Source organism: Nelusetta ayraudi, unplaced genomic scaffold, assembly GCF_046127955.1.
Source record: "Nelusetta ayraudi isolate G7.1 ecotype Tasmania unplaced genomic scaffold, CSIRO-AGI_Nayr_v1 ptg000026l, whole genome shotgun sequence".
Lineage (NCBI taxonomy): Eukaryota > Metazoa > Chordata > Actinopteri > Tetraodontiformes > Monacanthidae > Nelusetta > Nelusetta ayraudi.
The window spans coordinates 3,532,505-3,549,594 of NW_027466076.1; the positions used below are offsets into that span (position 1 = coordinate 3,532,505).

The window sequence follows — 17,090 nt, forward strand, 5'->3', positions numbered from 1 at the left end:
TGCTCTTAAAGGGGGAGGGAAGGGGGCAGAGAAAAGGTGTAAATTGACCCAAACAAGTTTTGTTTCAACCTAGACAATAAATAAAATAATATTGCACACATGCAAAATCAAATTTTGAAAGAATAAAAACTCATAAAAATAAATAACTAGCAATTAAAAATTGTATGGCTTTTCATTTGCAGCTTTATGATTTAAATTTCAACAGAACGGGTGGATAAAACATTAAAAAATAAAATAACAATAAACCAACTATGTGAAAGTTTGACACCTATGGATTAGAGGCTGCAGGGTGTCGGGGAGAAACGGGAGGTGGGGCTTAGAGACTTTAAAAGTCTTTGATGTTTCACTTGAAAGTCGCTGGATTGATAAATGAAACCAGAATGGCCACCACCACCACCAGAGCCTGTGATGTCAGACGGCGACAGCAGAAGGCAACCTTGGCTTCGGAACCAGCAGTGGTAACCATAGCAATAGCCTAAACACAGCAGCAGCAGTAGCAGCAGCAACAACCACCGTAGACATGCAAGTGGAGGTGGAGGCAGCGGCCAATGACAAGCTGCTCATGCACGTGATCAACCACTGCGAGGCGCTGCATCACAACCTTCACCAGTGTGTGGCCGAGCAGCACGCCCTCAATCAGGAGGAGAACCAGGCAGAGAACCAGGTTGAGAACCAGGCAGAGAACCAGGTGGAGAACCAGGCGGAGAACCAGGCAGAGAACCAGGCGGAGAACCAGGTGGAGAACCAGGTGGAAAACCATGTGGAGAACCAGGTGGGGAACCAGGCGGAGAACCAGGCGGAGAACCAGGTGGAGAACCAGGGAGCCGAGCCGGAGGCCCAACAGAACCCCCAGCCAGCAGGGTCAGAGGTCACACAACCAGAAGATACCACACAAGGCTTTACTGAGCAGGAGGCCACCAGACGCAGGGTGAGGACCTCCGTGGGGAGGACCCCAGCTGAAGAGAAGGTCCCAGAACAGGTAGCAGCAGCTGCAGGAGAGCAGCAAGCAGCACTGTGGTACAAGGAGGAGCAGTATGCCCCGGACCAGTACCCGCTGAACCAGAGTGCCATCCAGTGGTTCGACGAGCAGCTGCACGCTGTCAGCCAGCTCCTGCTGGTTGGCAGCGTGTTGCAGCGTGACCAAGAAGAGCAGCAGAGGGTCACAAGGTGGAGGGCTGCAGCCACGGAGCTCCCAGTGCAGCAGCAGGTGGACCACAGAGCAGGAGAGCCTCGAGCAGAAACAGAAGAACCCGAAGCAGGAGAAGCTCAGGCAGAAGCAGAAAAACTTCAAGGAGAAACAGAACCAGAAGCAGGAGAGCCTCAAACAGAAACAGAAGGACCAGAAACAGAACAACCTGAAGCAGGAGAACCCCAACTAGGAGAACCTCAAGCAGAAACAGAAGAACCTCAGGCAGCAGAAGCAGAGGCCAATCTGCTGATGAGCGACGCTCAGAATCTTCATGTTCTCAGCAGGCTTGCTGTGGAGCTGGACCACGAAGACCAGGAGGTCACAGCAGGAGATGGAGCTGCAGAGAAGGAAGCTGCAGAGCAAAACTGTTCTGCAAAATTTCCTGCAGAGAAGGACGAGACGTTGAAAGAAGTGAAGCAGAAACAGAAGAGCAGTGAGCTGAAGGGTGAAGATCAGGTGACCAGGGAGGAGGTGTTGGAGGAGGAGGTGACCAGGAAGCAGGCAAGGGAGGAAGAGGTGACCAATAAGGAGGTGACCAGGAAGCAGGAAGCTGCAGGTGACACCTCAGCCAAAGCTCCTGCAGAACAGAAGGTCTCAGCTGGGGGCACCGTGGAGCGACAGTACACCGCCACAGCCGTCGGTCGACATGTAATCCTGACGGCACGCGTCACAGTACCGGAGAACATCTCCCCACCAGAGGGCGTCAGAGAGCAGCAGGACGAGGACAGCGACGCAGAGCTGCTGAGCGAACCGGAGCAGGTCGGCACCACGCCAACGCCGCCGCAGGAAGAGGAGGAAGACGCCCCCCAGTGGCCGGAGGGCGACGACTGGGAAGCCGTGGAGCTGGAGGCCGACGAGCCGGAGGGGGCGGAGCCGCAGCAGGACGCGCTGACCGTCAGCGTGACCATTTCTGGCCTGAGGTCGGCCATCAAGATCTACATCTCACCCGTGGAGCCCCGCAGGAGACGGCCCAAAGACAGGGGGCGCTAGGCTACATTAGAATTAGAATTGGAATGCCTCTATTAATCCCACATTGAGTGAAAATTACATAATTAAAGCAACATGTAGCAGTGCAAAAGAGAATAAAACATGAATGAATTATGTTTTTTTTACATTTTTTTTATTTAAAGATGGCATCAAAATACAGGGTTTGCTTTTAAACATTTTTTTTTTTTACCACTCATATTTTTTTTTACAAAACAAATTTTTGAAAACTTTTAACACAATGGGAAAGACGGGTATATATGAGGGAGTGAAAACAAAGAAAAAAGGACTGTCAGAGGGTTTTTTTTAAAAAAAAATTGGCTATACAAACAAGGCAGTCAAACTTTCAGCTCTTCCATTTATAGGGTACCAACATATCCAACCCACTTGGTCCAGTTTAACAGAACAGCGTCGGACAACAGACTTGTCACTGCTACTAATGGTCTGCCTGTAGTCTTCCCATTAACCTCCACTAAAACAAACTGCAACTGGCATCCTCCGGATTGTGAGAGTGTGTGTGTGTGTGTGTGTGTGTGTGTGTGTGTGTGTGTGTGTGTGTGTGTGTGTGTATAAAGTGGGACAGGCTGTGAGGGGTCTTCAGGGAGGAAAAGTCTAGAACTTCCTGCTCCAGGTCTGCTGTTAACAGGCCAACCCCTGCTGACACTGATGGCGGGGTAGGGCCTACGAGGCAGCAGTGCCCTTTGTGACATCACGGAGGGCTACTTGTTATGGTGGTGGTTACTGGTAGAGGGGATCATATAGGACCTCTGGAATTGAGTCAGCTTCCATCAGCACACTCACTGGCTCACACACTTCTGGAAAAAACTGATCATCATCATCATCATCATCATCATCAAAAACTGATCAGACACATTTCCTCTGAATTGTCAGTCATTATTTAATAACACAATCGGTTGAAAATGATGAATCACATTAATTAGAAATGAAACAAAATAATCAACGCAGAGATGAGAGTAGAAACAGGTTGAAGTTCAAGTCTGAAATCTAACTGCAGTAACTTGAGCAGAGCAACAGCAGCTTCCTGGTTGAAGGCTTCATGTCTTCACGCTAACATGAAGACACACAGGATCTCCAGGTGGAGGTAAGGTCACTTCAAGGTCAACAAACACTTTTCGTTCAGTCAGGTGGCCACGAGCCACTGTGGAGCAGCTGGACCAGGTGGACCAGGTATAAACCAGGTGTAAACCAGGTGGACCAGGCAAGTTGTGGCCGGCTCAGTTGTTCTCAGCTCCATCCTGGTGTTTTGGCCTCTGAGCTGATCCCAGAGCAGCGATGATCTGGAGTGATTGATCTGGTCTAACAGTGGTGGATTCAGAGACGCGTCATCATGTTTGATGGGAAAACACTTTTAAAGTCCCAATGAGAGAAATGACGGCAGTGGCGGTGTCAGTAGTCACGTGACCAGCAGGTCACATGACTCACTTGGAGTGTTGAGGCTGAGGACGTCTGGACTCCAACTCTTCATCCTGTCACACACACGTTTGGATCTTCAGTGAGCCGACAAGACATCTCATCAAATCATCATCTTCATCACATCACCATCTTCAACACCACTATCATCATCATCATCATCATCACAGACTACTTGGCCTCGCTCCCTTTCCCCCCAGCAGCCAATCAGAGCAGCCCTGCCCACCGTGTCACATGTCTCCTCCTCCTCCTCCTCGGTGTGCTCTGCACAGTGGTTGGTCAGCTCCATGTCGGACAGAGCGCCCTCCAGTGGCTCCTCCTCGTACTCACTCTGGTACTGAGCCTCGTCTGGAGGAGGAGAAAGAGGACAGACTGAGGAACCCGACTGGCACCAGCGGGGGGCGCCAGTGGCTTTACAACAGGGGCTGCTTTAACGAGACAGAAGCTCGACGTTGGTCTCATTTCCATTTTTTTTCAAGAACGAAAACAACCGACTGTTCTGAACGTGACTCATTAATATATTCAAGACATCGGCTGGACTCACCGTCCACCTCAGGCTTGACCACCTCGATACGAGACACGATTTCTGCCAAGTCAGTGAAGGAGGCGTTGGGACACGAGAGGACCTGAGAGGAGGAGGAGGAGCAGGATGAGCAGGAGGAAGAAGAAGAAGATGTTGTCACTTTATTGGTCACATGACCATTGATGCAGTCAGCTGTCGCCAGCAGCCAAAAGCTCTTACGTTGTTCTTGCTGCGGCTGTGGCTGAACTCCTCCTGGTGATGGTCCTTCAGCATCTTCTCCACCACGCCACTGCGCTGCCACACCTCAAACACCGTCTTCCCGTGCTGGTAGCCCACTTCCTGTCTCACACACACCCACACAAACACAGAGTGGGAGGAGGCCCTCAGCCACGCACCTGCTGCTCCTCCTCCTCCTTCTCACTCACGGCAATCTCGTCGAACTTGTTGAACTCCAGGGTTCGGTAGCGGTCGATGGGCGGTCGGATGTACTCGCAGTAGTCACTGCTCTTCACCGACTCCAGCTGGCGGACGCAGCAGACATAGGCCAGCCGGGTCTGGATCTCCGCCATGTTCAGCACCTGAAGCAGAGGTCAGCTGGAGGTCAGCAGAGGTCGGCTGGAGGTCAGCAAAAGTCGGCTGAGGCCAGCATAGGTCAGTTGGCGGTCAACAGATGTCAGCAGGGGTCAGTCAAAGGTCAGCTGGAGGTCAGCAGAGGTCAGAGACCCACCCCGTAACGCCTCGTACCTTGACCTTCTCCGCCAGGGGGTTGAGCCGTTTCCATAGCAACCACCATCCCGACAGCGAGTCTCCGTAGTTGAACAGGTTGGTCTCGTCGCGGCTGCCAACATCGATGGCGATCACCACCTTGGCCCCCATGGAGCGAGCCACGTCCGCTGGACCAGCAGCACAGGGAGGGAAGGAGGGAGGGGTTAGGGAGGTTCAAACAGAGAGCAAGGGGGAGGGGCCAGAGGCTCCGCCCAGAAACACGAGTCACACCTGGCAGGTTGTTGATGTAGCCGCCGTCCATCAGCAGGTGGCCGTCTTTGGGGTCGCAGAGAGGAGGCAGGTAGCCTGATAGCGACATGCTAGCACGGACATAGCGCCACAGAGAGCCTGGAGAGCAGAGGGCCACAACCCATAATAACCAGCGCATCCAAAAAATAAGCGGCACACCCCATAATAACCTGGACTCCCCCATTATAACCAGCACATCCCATAATGACCTCTGACCTTACCGTCAGTGTGCACCCTCATGGCCGAGGCCGTGATGTCAGTGGTGATGTTGAAGTACGGGATCCAGAGGTCCTGCAAGACAGGACGTCACACGATCAGCAGCGTCACCAAGCCGAAAGCAGACGGACGGACGGACGGACGGACGGACACATGGCAAGGGCGAGCGACTCTCTCACCTCAATCTGCTTGCCCTTGAAGACGCTGCTGATGCTGGAGTTGAAGGAGGCGCCGGAGAACATGGAGGTGACAGGGTAGGTGAGGTCCAGGACCTTCTTGAACACCGACGTCATCTCCTGCACAGGAGGAATACACACACACACACACACACTCACACACCTTCCTGACCTTTGACCTTCCATCAACACTGCAGCCCAAACCGCAGGCATTTTGTTCTGGCGCCCTCGTACGGTAGAAAAGACGACTCCACTTAAGATCTTGCATCATTACACTCAGTGGTCACTAGAGGTAGTGCAGCCAACAATCCGACAATCATAAATCTTTTAATCTTAATCGTTTCTTCCTAAAGGTCTTCACGGCTCGCTCCGATTGGCTGCTGCATCATGGGAGTTAGAGAGGAACTGGGGGAATTGAGGGCGGTGGGGATCCTCTTCCTGTTCTCTCACCATGGCCCACTCTTTGGCCCGCACCCTCATGCGGCTGTAGCTTCGGTCCTCGGCGTACAGCGCCCCCATCAGGGATCCGATGGAAGTGCCACCGATCAGGTCCACTGGGATCCCGGCCTCAGTCAGAGCTCTCAGGATCCCCACCTGGGAGCAACCTCTGCGCAGGAGACACAGACCAGCGTCAGCACTCAGCCAGGACCTCCACACCCGCTAGGAGCCAGGAAGTGGACCTCACCTGGCCCCGCCCCCTCCCAGGATCAGACCAATGGCGTTGCCCGTGAGGACTCGAGCCAGGCGGGAGAAGTCAGAGTGACGGTCGGCCGGCTTCTCAAAGACCCTCTGGTAGAGCTCCAGCTGGAGAAGAGGAGGAGCAGAAGGAGGAGGAGAAGAAGGATAAGGAGGAGTGATCCAGGAGTGCCCAGACAAGGAGAGGCTCCCTCCATCCTACCAGCTTGGGGAGGCTCCTCTTGGAGAAGACCCTGCGGGGGCAGGACAGGTGCATGTGTCTGGAGATCCAGCTCCTCATGTTGAGCCACTCCACCGTTCCCTTGGGTGGAGGTCCGTCCTCCCGGTGCAGCAGCACCAGCTGCTTCTGGGCCCGGGCTGCTCCTCCCTCCAGCATCCTCTCCAGCTGCAGGAGGAGCAGGAGGAAGAGGAGGAGGAGGAGGAAGACCAGGTTCAGAGACACTGTCAACCTTGTTCCGGCGCTGTAGCCCCACCACCTCCCCTGGCCCCGCCCCCTCTCTCACCTGGCCCACGGTGGGTTCCTGCTCCCCGAGGCCCACGATGATGATGCAGTCGGCCTGGCGGATGCAGCGCTGCGTCCAGGGGGAGAGGCGCCCGTCGCTCTGGTACAGCACGATGCGGTGGAGGTCCTCCTGCTGGCCCAGCCAGCTGGACAGCCGGTACTCATGGACGCTGCACAGCAGGGACACAGTCAGCAGGGGGCGCCACAAGAGGGAGGGGGCAGGGCCAAAAGACAGCACACACCTGTCCAGAGCCGCTGCTCCCAGTCGCTGTTTGATGATGTCACTGGTGAGCAGGAGGGTGGGGCCTAAAAAGACCACATGAGGTAAAGGGATCAGTGACCAACCAGGACCAGGACCAGGACCAGGACCTCAATCCGGATCAGGACCAGGACCTGATGTGCTCACCTATGGCCAGCAGGGCGTGCTGCAGCTCCAGGGTGAAGGCGGTCAGAGGGACGTCCTCGGAGACGGGCAGCACGGTGACGGTGGACAGGTTGGAGGCCTGGTTCCCAGCGTCCCACTTGCTGCCGGAGGTGTGCAGGGCCAGACTGCGAGCTGGAGGTCACAGAAAAGGTCACGCAACCATACAAAACACGTAACTGCTACACACTGACATCAGGAGCTTCACCTGTCAGAGGCCCGTTGACCTGCTGAAGGATCTTCTCGCCCAGCAGGTGGATCAACCTGGTCACCACCTGACACACACACACACACACAGATCAACTGCTGACTGTCTCTCTCAAAACACACACACACACACACACACACACACACACATACACACACACACACACACACACACACACACACACACACACACACACACACACACACACACACACACACACACACACACACCTGAGGGAACCTCCTCTTGATGGAGGACAGCGCCCCCTCTGGCAGCTTGGCCAGCTCCGAGTCTCGGACGGCATGGACGGTGGTGGCTCTGTTCTGGTGGGTCAGCGCCTCTACCTGGACAAAGCAGGGACAACAGGTGGGAGAGACACTGGAGTCAGCAAGGGGGTTGAGAGAGAGAGAGAGAGGGAGAGAGAGAGTGAGAGAGAGAGAAAGAGAGAGTGCCACCGCCTGGTGAACCTCGGAGAGAGATGTGGACTCATGGATCCTCTGAAGACCTCATGAGGTTCTGCCTGAAACCCCAACCACCTTAACCACCACCTCCTGAGCTACTGATGCTCCCTCTGCTGGTTCCTCACCACTCCAATCAGGTCTCCTCGGCCGTACTCTCCAACCAGCTCCTTCTTGCCGTCCTCCTTCAGGATGACGGAGCGCAGGCGGCCGCTCAGCACGATGAAGGTGCTGTCGGACTTCTCTCCCTGCCTGGGAGGGACGGACAGACAGGCAGGCAGTCAGACAGACAGTAGGCAGACAGTCAGGCAGGCAGGCAGGCAGGCAGACATCTCAGGGTCTCAGGGCTGTGGGGAGGGTGAGCTGGGCGTGGCCTCACCTGTAGACGGCTCGTCCCGCCTCCAGCGCCATCCAGTCGAGGGCAAAGTCGATCTGGCGGACGAAGGACGACATCCTCTTCACCACCGTGTGGGCCACGTTCAGGACCACCTGGGGCTCCAGACGCATTATCCTGGAGGGGAGTGGGGGGGCACAGCCAGACCACTTCCTGTTCAGTCGTCAGTCTCAACTCAGAGAGCCCTCACCCCAGACTCTATTGCATTAAAAAGGTTCATTGTTCTATCTGGAGGAAGATTTATTCAACAATTATCAATGCCGGCTCGCAACTGCCACGGTGCATTTCAGACGCCCCGCCCCCCTTTGCCCTACTGACTGGTAGAAGTGTGTCTTGGAGATGGACAGGAAGCTGCAGTCCCTCTGGGCCCTGACGGTGAAGATGAGCGGCTCTCCGGTCAGGACGGACAGCTGGCCCACCAGCTCGCCGGGACGCGTCACGAAGAGCCGTGTCTCCTCCTCGCGGTCGATCTTCCGCTGGTAGACGTGCAGCAGGCCGGAGATCACAAACAGGATGCTCACCTCCTGCGGAGGAGAACGAGGAGGTGACCTCTCTGGTGTGGTGGACCCTTCACTGTGGAGAGAAGGGACCGGCCGAGCGGGGCGGAGCCTCAGGTCATCAGCCCCCCGCCCACCTCCACTCTGATTGGCTCAGCACAATGATGTTGTTGAGAACTGAACTGTTAGGAAACCGGAAGAGCATTCGGAAAATTCTACTTCTTTCATAAGACTTTCTTTTTTTAAAACTGCTCAGCATCACCACCAGGGGGCAGTCTGACCTGATGCTGCGGCTGCTGCTGCTGCTGCTCAGCATCACCACCAGGGGGCAGCCAGAGCTCCAAGGTGCACCCTGCAGACACACAAAGCGGAGGTGCACAACCCCCAGGTGGCGTCTACAAGCTAACGCACCGACGGCGGCGCCGGGCTACCCGGAGAGTTAGTGTAGCCATTAGCCTGAGCGCTAGTCTTCCTGTTAGCATGGTTAGCCTGCTGATTGGAGTTCAGAGAGTTTGTGTGAACCTGGTCTCCCTGCCTGGCCACCACCGATCCGGCTTTGACATGGTGGAGGGTGACTTTGCCCTCCAGCAGCTCGGGGTCCTGCAACAGAGACATGTGCTTTAGCCGCTAAGCGCTAACGGCGGTGGTGGCGTGACTTGCCCAGGGGCGGCCGGCGGAGGCGCGACCTGCAGCTGGATGATCCCCAGCAGGTCCTTCTTGGCCGCCTGCAGGATGGAGTTGCTCCTGCTGAAGTGGCTGGAGTCACACTGCCCCCTGCTGTCCGTGTAGTGGAACACCTCGGAGGGCGCGCACTGCACCGTCACGCTCTTCTTCAGACTGGACTGCGGGGTCGCAGGGGATCAGATCAGAGCAGACACAGCTGGGATAAGTCAGGTGCAAGGCATGCTGGGAAACCTGGGCTCGGACGCAGCAGACGCGGCGAGTCTTACTTTGAGCGGCGGAGTGGGCGGAGTGGGCGGAGCCTCGTCGTCAATGGCGACCCGAGCTCGCTCGCACGCCATGTTCAGGTCGTTTCCTGCGAACAGGGCCACGTGTCATCAGCTGTGTGTGTGTGTGTGTTTGTGTGTGTGGTGAGGGAGACCTACCCAAGCATTCACTGGAGGTGGAACGCTGCCTCTTGTGGTTGTTGAGTGAAACATCCCTCACACCATCTGCAGACAGACAACCAGTCAGTCAGTCAGTCAGTCAAACAGACAGACAGGTCAGGGATGTGCACACAAGGAGGGACTCTGATTGGCTGAGAGCAGCACCGTCGTCTTCACAATCTCATAACGTGAAGCTCTGACAGAATATTTTGTGTGTGTGTGTGTGTGTGTGTGTGTGTGTGTGTGTGTGTGTGTGTGTGTGTGAGACCTGTCTCTGTGTCCTCCGTGCTCCCTGCTGACGTGTCGTCCTGCTGCTGCTGTCGTCTCTGGTTCTTCCCCTGCAGGACGTCCGACATCAGGTTGCTGATGTTGGTCAGAGGGACCGCCTGACTGTCCTGCAGCAGAGCCTGGATCATCAGTCCCCCCGTGTGTGTGTGTGTGTGTGTGTGTGTGTGTGTGTGTGTGTGTGTGTGTGTGTGTGTGTGTGTGTGTGTGTGTGTGCTGACCGGGTTAAAGAGCTCCGTGGTAAGGCCCAGGTAGTTGTGTAAGGCCAAGAACGTGACTCTCTGCAGACGCACCATGATGATCTGCAACACACAACAACACAGCTGGACACACACACAACCACACAATGTGCCCATGACACTGTCCCCTCGGCTGTCCTGTGTGTGCGTGTGTGTGTATGTGTGTGTGTGTGCGTTCCTCACCTGGATGACTCGGACCAGGGTCTCAGGGTACTTCCTGAAGACCGACTCGAAGGCCGACGCCGGCAACCGCAGGATGGTGGAGCGCGTGGCCGCACGGGCGAGAACCGTCCTGTAGGGGGCGGGGTAACCCTGAGGAGGGAGGAGACAAGACAGGGTTACCGTAGGTGGGGTGAAGACGAGGAGACAGTTCCAGCTGGAGGCTCCGACCAGAAAGGGGCAGTGTGGAGCTCACAGTGATGACGTCCAGGATGCTCAGCAGGCTGTGGACACTGTCTCCTGGATGGACGTCCTTCACCACTGGCTCGGTCCCGTCCTGGCAAACAGGAAGTGACAACATCAGCGCTTGGTTTCCTGCCCCGCAGTGATTGGCCGCTCACAGAGCGTCGAGGAACCTACGCTCTCCTGGATGCAGAGCTCCAGACGTCCAGCCTGGACCACGTAGATACTGTCGTCCTCATGACCCGGCCTGAACAGACCTTCACCTTCCTGCAGCTCCATCAACACCATGTGGCGGCACAGCTCCAGGAACAGGGGCTTCTCAAAGTGACCCAGGACCCTGAAAGAGGAGAAGACCTCCAGTCCAGAGAGCCAAGAGACCAGGAAGCCAGGAGACCCAGAGACCAGGAAGACAGGAGACCCAGGAGACATAGGAGAACCAGAGACCAGGAGACCAGAAGAGCAGGGGTTTTCCTACCTGACGTTCTTCAGCATGTAGAGGACCTCAGACGGCAGGTTGGAGCTCTGGAGGTCAAACTCGGTGAGGTCGGCCTCCAGCAGGGATGGGGGCGGCTCCTTGGGCTGCAGGGTGGGCGGCTCCTTCCGAATCCTCAGGATTCTGCAGGCAACAACAAATTCCTCCCATCATCATCCAGCGCCAAGCTGCCATCGCTCACAGACAGGTGGCGCTATCGTGAGGTACCTGCGAGCGATGCTGAGAACTTTAGTTCTTTTGCGGACACGCTGCGGCTGCTTGGAGGAGGTGGAGGTGGAGGAGCAGGAGGGAGAAGGAGGGATGGAGGAGAGCGTCTGGACCTGGAAACACAAGAAACTGTGATGTTAGTGAGGAACATCTTGTCAGCTGCAACTGAGGAGGAGGAGGAGGAGGTGCAGAAGGAGGTGGAGGAGAAGGAGGAGGAGGAGGATGAGGAGGAGGAAGTAGTGGAGAAAGAACGATGGAGGAGAGCATCTGGACCTTGAAAGACAAAAAACTGGGATGTTAAGTGAGGAACATCTTGTCAGCAGCACCTGAGGAGAAGTAGGAGGAGCAGGAGGAGGTGGTGGTGGTGGAGGTGGAAGAGAAGGTGGAAGTGGCAGGAGGAGGTGGAAGAGGAGGAGGAGGCGGAGGCGGAGGCGGAGACCTTTCTCATGATCTTCCTGCCGTAGAACAGAACTTTGTCCCGTTTCCTGAAGCGATAGTGGGGAACGCTGGGCTGCTGCTGACCTGCACAAGTCCACAACATCACAACACGACACGACACAACACTACACAACAACACCAGCACAGCACACGTGTTGCCTTCAGGGTCCGTCGTTGCACTCACGGGACACTTTGTATCTTCTGTAGAGGAAGAGAACCACGACTCCGATCAGAGAAACGGCCACCGCAGCGCCGATCAGGACCCCTGTCAGCTGACACACACACACACACACAAAATAATGATGATAGATAGATAGAAAGACTTTATTGATCCCAAATTGCGAAACTACACTGTTGCAGCACTACAAAAAACTGTACAAAAATAAACTATAATGCAGTTACCTAAAAAAAAATGTCATGCATTTTTTTTTAGCATTACAACTTTCTACACTGCAGATAGATACTGAAGACAACAAATATATGAGCAAGATGTATGTAATTATGCAGCAAAGAAAAACAAATTTTAAAAAAATTCTACATATACTTTTTCTGAAAGGTGGCTATTTAGAATAATTTATTTTACACTTGTCTTGTTTCCTACATAATTCCGTGTGTGTTCATACGTAGTTTTGATGCCTTCGGCGAGAAACTGCAATGTCAACAGTCATGACAATGAAAGAAAAGGCATTGAATTCATAGGGTGTCCAAACTTTTGACTGGTAGTGTAGATGATGAAGTGAATGACGACGGAGGTGTGGAAAACAGCCGCAGCAGCTCACCATGGTGGTCTGCATCCGCTCCTCCACGAACTGCTGGACTCTCGCCCTGATGGCGGTGGTGGAGTTGAGCAGCACCTGGTGGAGGAAGCCGGAAGTGACAGTCTGGACCTTCCAGAGAGGTCGTCGTCCCCCCCCCCCATCCTCGGTGAAGCAGTTGCTCACTGAGCCACTTACCTCGGCGCTCAGCGGGCACAGCTCCCTGCCTCCTCCTCCGTCCCCTTGACACTCCATCCCAACCAGGCCACCGGAAACAGGACGCTACGAAGAGTCCGACCAACACATCAACTCGCTTTCGACACTTGTTATCATGACTGTGCACTTATTGTTGAAGTACTCGCTTCACCGCATCCCGCCGACTGCCGCTCGGGTCTTAGCGGTTCGCGTTAGCCACGGCTAGCTGAGTAACTCTCACGCCCCGCTTTTAGTCCTCGACCAGAAGTCGATTCCGCACGTCAACGTTCGAAAACTGTCACAAACACACGGACAAACTCACTTTGGGCAATTTCCGGTGCGCTGCGTCAAAACAGCGACATTTTTCCAAGTGTGACTGTGAAGCTCAGTTATCCCCGAGCTAAAGAGTTTGTTTGTCTTGTCATATGACCAGTAGTTCCGCCCCTTTGTTCACGTTAACCAATAGAATCCCAGAATTTACGTCGCCTCGGCCATAGGGTTTGACTTCCTGTTTATTTCAGTCCCGGGCTGCTGACTTTAAAACGACTTTTCACTGTTTCTGAGACACAATGAAAGCATGAAACCCTGAGATGTCAGAGCTAACTGCTAACTGTTTACTCAACAGTATATATTTTTTATTTTTGCGTGTCTGCATTTTTCTCTTTTTTATTTTTTATTTTTTTTTGAAATCTCACCCATTGCCACAGAAGATGCGGGGTTTTTTTTCAGATGCTTCTGGTTTATGTCAAACCATGTATTAAAAGAAAGAGCTTGGCCAAATAGCGTAAAACCCCAACTTCAAAACAGAATGTTAATAATATTCCAGTCTTATCATTTTTGATACATTTGATTAAAAAGTATTTTATCATAATTTCTAATAATTACAAATATTAATCTAATATTTTGTGCTTATTCACAACAAAATAATATTTAATTCAAAAAATAATATACCAGGAATAATATTACAAAATAATATTCCTTTTCCAGGTGAACTTCATTGTTTTTGTGTTTTATCCATTTGGAAGGTTCAAAGTTCCCTTACAGTTCTTCCTGTGGTATCAACACTATGAGAACACTGAGTGGTTGCTGTCTTGTGACCAGCCAGAGGCTCCACACAGCTGGGGTCAGAGGTCAGCACACTTCTAAACAGGTAATAGAACAGCTGTGAAACTAGTTGGTGTCAAGTCGGCGTTAAAATGGTGCAGAGCATTAGAACTTCGATCCATGTCTTCTTGGAAAAGATTTTCATCTCAGTAACACACAACACTGCCAAATTCCCCAAATGTACATATTCAACAGAAATTCATACAAAGCTTGTGTCTTACTCTGTTGGATAACTTTATTTTAAAGCATCAAGCAAAACAGGAAATTGCTTAAATGTACAATTCATTTTTTAAAAATCATCTTTTTGTGTCTTGGTGCTGCAAGGGCAAGCTGAATTCTACGAACTGGAAACAGGATCAAAGCTGCGACACACGACAAAATGCACAAGCCGTGAGTCACGACCTGGACACGCGACGAGCTCGGCGGGTCACCGCAACATCTTCTGTGTTGTGTTGCACAACAACTTCCACAATCCGTCAACACAAAAGGGCAAATTTTAAGAATCCAAAGATGTTGAAGACACGTTTCTGTCTCTCAAATATGCAGTAACAGACGGACTGAGGAGCTGAAACAATGTCCAAACATCAAGCAGCTTAAAAACAAATACAAACAGGATTTTTACAAAATACAGAGATGAAAGGTTCGAGGCCCAGGCTGGGGCTTCACTCCTTCTCTTTTTTTTGCATGTTTGATTTTATTCATTTTTCTATTTTTTATTTCTTCACTTTTTTTGATTTTTAGTTTGTTGGGTTTTGTTTTGCTCTCACTGTGTTAATGTTTGATCTAAATATTCAAAATCAAATATTTATTCAAATCCTTCTCCTCCACTGCCTTCTCCTCCTCCTCCTCCTGCTCCTCCCGCTACTTGAACTTGGCCACGGCGTGGTAGGCACTGAGGATCTCCGGATCTCTGGGGCAGGTGTAGCGGAAGTCCTCCTGCTTGTAGGCGTTGTCCAGGTAGCGAGTCAGAGCCGTCAGCTCGGCCGGGATCTCAAAGTCCCGCAGAGCCTTCGACACCACCTGTGGACGGGCGGCGCTGCTTTTAATTTCTAGAGGATTTCTTTTCTCTCGTTTCTCCACTGATGATGATGATGCTGATGATTTGGGCCCAAGCTCAGCTGGTGGACCCGGGTCTCACCTTCACGATGTGGAGTTTGGGCAGCAGGTTGCAGTCGGCCAAGGTGAGTGCGTCACTGTCCAGGTACTTGCGCGAGGACACGGACTGGTTGGGGTCCAGGTCCAGCTCCTGGGGGTGGGGGGTCTCCAGGAACATGTTGAGCTTCACCAGGGAGGAGAGGAACTTCCTCTCCATCACTGTAACACACGTCACTCAATTTTAAACTTGAACTTGTGTACACATCACGAGCTGCGTTTCCATTACAGTTTTTCTACAGTTCTACATGTATCTATTGCTGCTAAATGCACAGTCATGTTGGTTTTGTCTTGATTTTGTTTCACATGCACATATTTATTTTACTTTTTATGGATTTATTTTTTTTGCACCGTCTTCATTTTGCACTGAATGGGACTGTCCATGATTTCATTGTATTTTCCTATGATGACGATGATGACGAATTCTGATTGTGCTTCTGACTCAACAGGCCGCAGCAGCAGCGACACGCTGCCTCATTAGTCCTCATTAAGACGTTGACCCAGCCGCTCCACACCCGCCCATCCAGTCAAAAGAACTGAGAGTGAATCATCCGTCTGCTCACCGCTGTGTAAACCTGGGTTACGGTTCTTGATGTAGGCCGAGAAGTTCCGGAAGATGTCTTCACCAGCGTTGTTGGACACTTTGTTCCGACAGGAGAGTTTAGGATACCTGGGATCAGAGCAGCAACCGTCAGTCTCACTGAGGACAGTGCGTCTGTGTGTGTGTGTGTGTGTGTGTGTGTGTGTGTGTGAACTCACTCTGGTGGGGCCAGCACCTCCTCCAGGAACTCCTCGATCTTATTGGTGTCAGTTTTCAGCTCTCCGTTGTAGACCAGGAAGGGGGGCTGCGAACCCGGAGCCACGTTCTTCAGCAGGTCCGGGGCCCTGCGATGGGGTCACGGGTCAGTTTTTTGTCTCACGCTTAACTTTGACTTCTCTCTACGTCTGGGCTACACGAGCTCCTCACCTCCTCATGTCCACTGTGGTCAGAGTGAACTTGGCTCCTTTCAGCAGGAGGATCATGAAGAGTCTCTGACAGAACGGACAGTTTCCAACACTCTCTGCATCCACACTGGCCTGTACACACACACACACACACACACACACACAGGTATGAAGAAGAACTGTGTTTGTTTTTCCCCCCCTGCTGCTGTTTCCTGGTTTGGATCTCAGTCTGACAGTCAGTCAGTTTCAGAGTCGGCTGACACTTTAAACCTTCAGGAATGAATCTGACTGGATGACTTCAAATCAATAAAGGCACTACATTTTTTTGTTTAAAAAAAAGGAAGCATGGAGATAAAGAAGGAAATACTGTGAATGTTGTCCTGGAAGTCAGTCTGAAGTCTGCTGAATTCACCTGGTTCGTATGTTATATACAACAGTGAAATACATGCAACATTTAATATAATGTAATATAATATAATATGTATGACTTTTATCATAGTGGCTGATTGGCTCAGAGCAGAGAGAGAGAACGTTTCGGGGAAGTTTCCCATGATGCACCTCACCTTGACAAAGAGTTCTATCTTGGCCCCCTGAGCCATCCTGTCTTCCTGTCCGGTCTTGGAATCCTGGAAAGCTGGAAAGCTGGAAACCCGGTCCGATCCCGACGGCTCTTCAACTCTGGACTGGGTTCTTGTGTCTGTGTGTCAGCAGGGCGACAGGCTGCTCACACCTGCCAGAGGACACACCCCATCAGGCCTCACCTGTCCGACCTGCAGATCAGGATCCACGACAGTCGACAATCAGCTGAAACACAGCAGTGGAAGTGGAACAACAGAAACTGTGGTGAGTGCCGACGGAAAGGGTCAATTCAGAACATCACACAAACACATGAGGACCTTTGATCTGCTGCCCTGTGTTGGTGCCTCCAAGTCCCCCTCTGCGGGTGTGACGTCAGTGAAGCGCCTGCTGCTTATGTCACAAAGGGAAAGTGAACATTCACAAGGACAACTGGTAAAAAAAAGAAAAAAAAAAGAAAGAAAGAACCTCACTTGTTTCTGGT

General features: G+C 52.7%; 3 protein-coding genes across 9 annotated transcripts; 1 reads left to right on the forward strand and 2 right to left on the reverse strand.

Moving 5' to 3' along the window:
• Positions 1 to 399: 399 nt before the first annotated feature.
• On the forward strand, positions 400 to 2,292 carry LOC142890218 (uncharacterized). 5 transcript variants are annotated; one of them, XM_076029099.1, is made up of 3 exons: positions 400 to 748; positions 785 to 1,662; positions 1,696 to 2,292. In XM_076029099.1, the coding sequence occupies exons 1-3, from the start codon at positions 521 to 523 to the stop codon at positions 2,177 to 2,179; spliced, it is 1,590 nt and encodes a 529-aa protein (XP_075885214.1). In that variant the 5' UTR covers positions 400 to 520; the 3' UTR covers positions 2,180 to 2,292. The 5 variants fall into 5 exon arrangements, with proteins under 5 accessions (XP_075885214.1, XP_075885215.1, XP_075885216.1 ...); XM_076029100.1 differs by having other exon boundaries at positions 797 to 1,662; XM_076029101.1 differs by having other exon boundaries at positions 400 to 736; positions 821 to 1,662.
• A 754-nt stretch (positions 2,293 to 3,046) lies between these two features.
• On the reverse strand, positions 3,047 to 13,305 carry LOC142890217 (patatin-like phospholipase domain-containing protein 7). 3 transcript variants are annotated; one of them, XM_076029094.1, is made up of 36 exons: positions 13,152 to 13,305; positions 12,833 to 12,916; positions 12,659 to 12,733; positions 12,064 to 12,151; positions 11,881 to 11,963; positions 11,442 to 11,554; positions 11,217 to 11,357; positions 10,919 to 11,078; positions 10,755 to 10,835; positions 10,523 to 10,651; positions 10,322 to 10,402; positions 10,084 to 10,210; positions 9,816 to 9,881; positions 9,660 to 9,745; positions 9,396 to 9,551; positions 9,232 to 9,309; positions 8,531 to 8,736; positions 8,198 to 8,329; positions 7,947 to 8,070; positions 7,591 to 7,704; positions 7,361 to 7,427; positions 7,138 to 7,287; positions 6,974 to 7,037; positions 6,733 to 6,901; positions 6,432 to 6,614; positions 6,219 to 6,337; positions 5,984 to 6,140; positions 5,537 to 5,653; positions 5,363 to 5,432; positions 5,124 to 5,240; positions 4,872 to 5,020; positions 4,553 to 4,705; positions 4,347 to 4,466; positions 4,149 to 4,230; positions 3,831 to 3,952; positions 3,047 to 3,660 (listed from the first exon to the last, which is right to left on the reverse strand). In XM_076029094.1, the coding sequence occupies exons 2-36, from the start codon at positions 12,887 to 12,889 to the stop codon at positions 3,613 to 3,615; spliced, it is 3,984 nt and encodes a 1,327-aa protein (XP_075885209.1). In that variant the 5' UTR covers positions 12,890 to 12,916; positions 13,152 to 13,305; the 3' UTR covers positions 3,047 to 3,612. The 3 variants fall into 3 exon arrangements, with proteins under 3 accessions (XP_075885209.1, XP_075885211.1, XP_075885210.1); XM_076029096.1 differs by having other exon boundaries at positions 13,002 to 13,260; XM_076029095.1 differs by having other exon boundaries at positions 12,993 to 13,260.
• Positions 13,306 to 14,154: 849 nt separating this feature from the next.
• Positions 14,155 to 16,786, reverse strand: clic3 (chloride intracellular channel 3). The gene is made up of 6 exons (XM_076029102.1): positions 16,594 to 16,786; positions 16,053 to 16,162; positions 15,845 to 15,970; positions 15,649 to 15,755; positions 15,072 to 15,247; positions 14,155 to 14,953 (listed from the first exon to the last, which is right to left on the reverse strand). The coding sequence occupies exons 1-6, from the start codon at positions 16,627 to 16,629 to the stop codon at positions 14,795 to 14,797; spliced, it is 714 nt and encodes a 237-aa protein (XP_075885217.1). The 5' UTR covers positions 16,630 to 16,786; the 3' UTR covers positions 14,155 to 14,794.
• Positions 16,787 to 17,090: the final 304 nt, after the last annotated feature.